Source organism: Zingiber officinale, chromosome 9A, assembly GCF_018446385.1.
Source record: "Zingiber officinale cultivar Zhangliang chromosome 9A, Zo_v1.1, whole genome shotgun sequence".
In the NCBI taxonomy this organism is placed as follows: domain Eukaryota; kingdom Viridiplantae; phylum Streptophyta; class Magnoliopsida; order Zingiberales; family Zingiberaceae; genus Zingiber; species Zingiber officinale.
Window position 1 is genome coordinate 123,447,002 of NC_056002.1, and position 2,158 is coordinate 123,449,159.

The window sequence follows — 2,158 nt, forward strand, 5'->3', positions numbered from 1 at the left end:
TAATCTGCACAGATATTCTGTCTTTCTCTCCGTTTTTTTTTAATTGATAATAATATTATATATCTTTTGTAGAAAAATAATTACCTTCATCCAGATATTCTTTGCCTTTCTCTCCTAGATGATGTAAAGAAAAATAGATTAAAAGGTCAATTTATAACCAACCGTTAAATTAACAGCGAAGTATTTTTTTTTCTTTCCGAGAAATTAATCGTTGCCCAGCAAGTCTGAATTGATTGATAACCGGCAGCCGCCTTTACCAAGCAGCTCCATTTCTTTCCTCTTTTCTTTCTATAAATCAAAGTGCACGTCGTTACTTCTCCGCAGCTCAAATTCAAACTGTACGATCCATGGACGGCGTCTCTCGGCTCTCCGTCTCGACAACCACCGCCCTCTTGATCGCCAGTGTCATCATCCTCTTCCTTGTCTTTCTCTTCCTCCTCGTGTGCTACCTCCGCTCCAACCGCTACTGGGGCGCCATCCCCGTCTCCGGCGCCGCCCACGCCCGCTTCGCCCTTTCCCCCGGCCTCCCCTGCGCCGCCCTCGGCCTTGATGCCGCCGTCGCCCTCCCCCCGCCCATTGTGGTCCGCCCGGGGACCTTCAAGGAGGGCCTCGAGTGCCCCGTCTGCCTCTCCGAACTCACTGTCGGCGAGGCGGCGACGCTGCTGCCCAGGTGCGGCCATGCCTTCCATGTCCACTGCATCGACATGTGGTTCTGTAGCCACTCCACTTGCCCCCTCTGCCGCACGCCGGCGGCGGTCGAGGAGTCAGAAGTCGCCAAGTCTGGAGCTCAGTTGCTTAATTCGTCCCAATCGATTTTGAATACCACCGCAAGTTCCGATCTTTGTGCTAGAATTGGGGATTCGAACTCACAAGAAGGGATTTTTAGCGCTTCTTCGAGCGCGTTGCCGGCTGAATCCGCATCAGATGAGTCATTGCCGGCGACTACTCAAACAGAGGAGGTACCCCCGCCACCGCCACCGCCGCCCAAGTCAACATTGAGATTGTTTCCGTGGCTTCTCGCTCGTGGGAGCAGGACGGGCGGTGCTACGGATAGTCCAAGCGGGTGCGACGTCGAGCAAGGATTTGGTGGTCCTGTTTCGATATCTCCAACGAGTCCATGAATCCAGAATTCAATGGGGTTTAATTCAAAGTTATTATCTTTAGTTTTTCTTTTCTGAAGTATAATTAACAATAATAAGATTTGGCTCTCTGATTAAAGTTGAATTGCAAATAGTCCATCCTCTTATCCATAAATTACAGACTAAGGATCCGTGCTCGGGAGCACTACTCTCCTTTTGCTGGAACGAATAAGTGCACAAATAAATTAGTCTAACCTGTTTGACTTGATCGTCCTTTAAGTTTTGTTTAAAATGTTATTAATTAATATGATTTATCTACTTTATTTATTTTCTCATCTCATTCTTATAGAGCTTGCTTAGAAGTTAAAATCATTAATTACTTTTCACCTTAGCCAGTCTTGTGTATAATTTTCCATTGGAAATAGTTCATTCCAATATTTAGGTTCTTGTTCTTACTTTATCTAATTTAAATTTTTTAAATCGTGTTATTTTTATTCATCACTTTAGCAAATTTACTCTAAATATTATTCTAGGTGTTATCGAACAAAAATGAAACGCGAGCCGTAACATGTCGTAGCACAGAAGGTGAAAGAGTATTCAAAGCACGATAAAAAGAGTAAATTATTTATAGATGGGATGTCTTCAAGCTCTGCTTCGAAACTCCTTATATAAGACTCCTTCAGTTGCCTGGAGCCTTCTCGATCGCTTGTGTAGGTACTGACGTGGCTAGAACTTCTATCTGTAAGATAACATTAACAAAGTTCTCTAATTGCTATACACCTCCGGTCACCTAGGCAGGGGTCAAATTTCATCTTGATTGTCTTTCTCGAATAGTTGATAATGTTGTCTCACGGTCGTCTGGAAATTGCTCCAGTCCCCTAAACCTGTACGATCACCTGGACCCTCCGAAATCCCTTCGTCGAGAGTTAACGATAGCCAATTGTCACTCCACCCGATTGTCTGGAACTATCGAACATATTTCCCTACAGTTGTTACACATAATGAATATGATATAAAAGTATAAAATTGCTTGCACTTACTTGACTAGATTTGACCCATCTAGTTTGATTTTGCCAAGT

The 2,158-nt window shown here is 44.2% G+C and overlaps 1 protein-coding gene across 1 annotated transcript; it reads left to right on the plus strand.

Annotated features, from left to right (window-relative positions):
• The first annotated feature begins 274 nt into the window (after window positions 1-274).
• LOC122020652 (RING-H2 finger protein ATL3-like) lies at window positions 275-1,224 on the plus strand. The gene has a single exon (XM_042578657.1). The coding sequence runs from the start codon at window positions 348-350 to the stop codon at window positions 1,119-1,121; it is 774 nt and encodes a 257-aa protein (XP_042434591.1). The 5' UTR covers window positions 275-347; the 3' UTR covers window positions 1,122-1,224.
• Window positions 1,225-2,158: the final 934 nt, after the last annotated feature.

Excerpts from the sequence above, each read along its gene's own strand:
- LOC122020652 (XM_042578657.1), top strand. The coding sequence starts at position 348 with ATGGACGGCGTCTCTCGGCTCTCCGTCTCGACAACCACCGCCCTCTTG.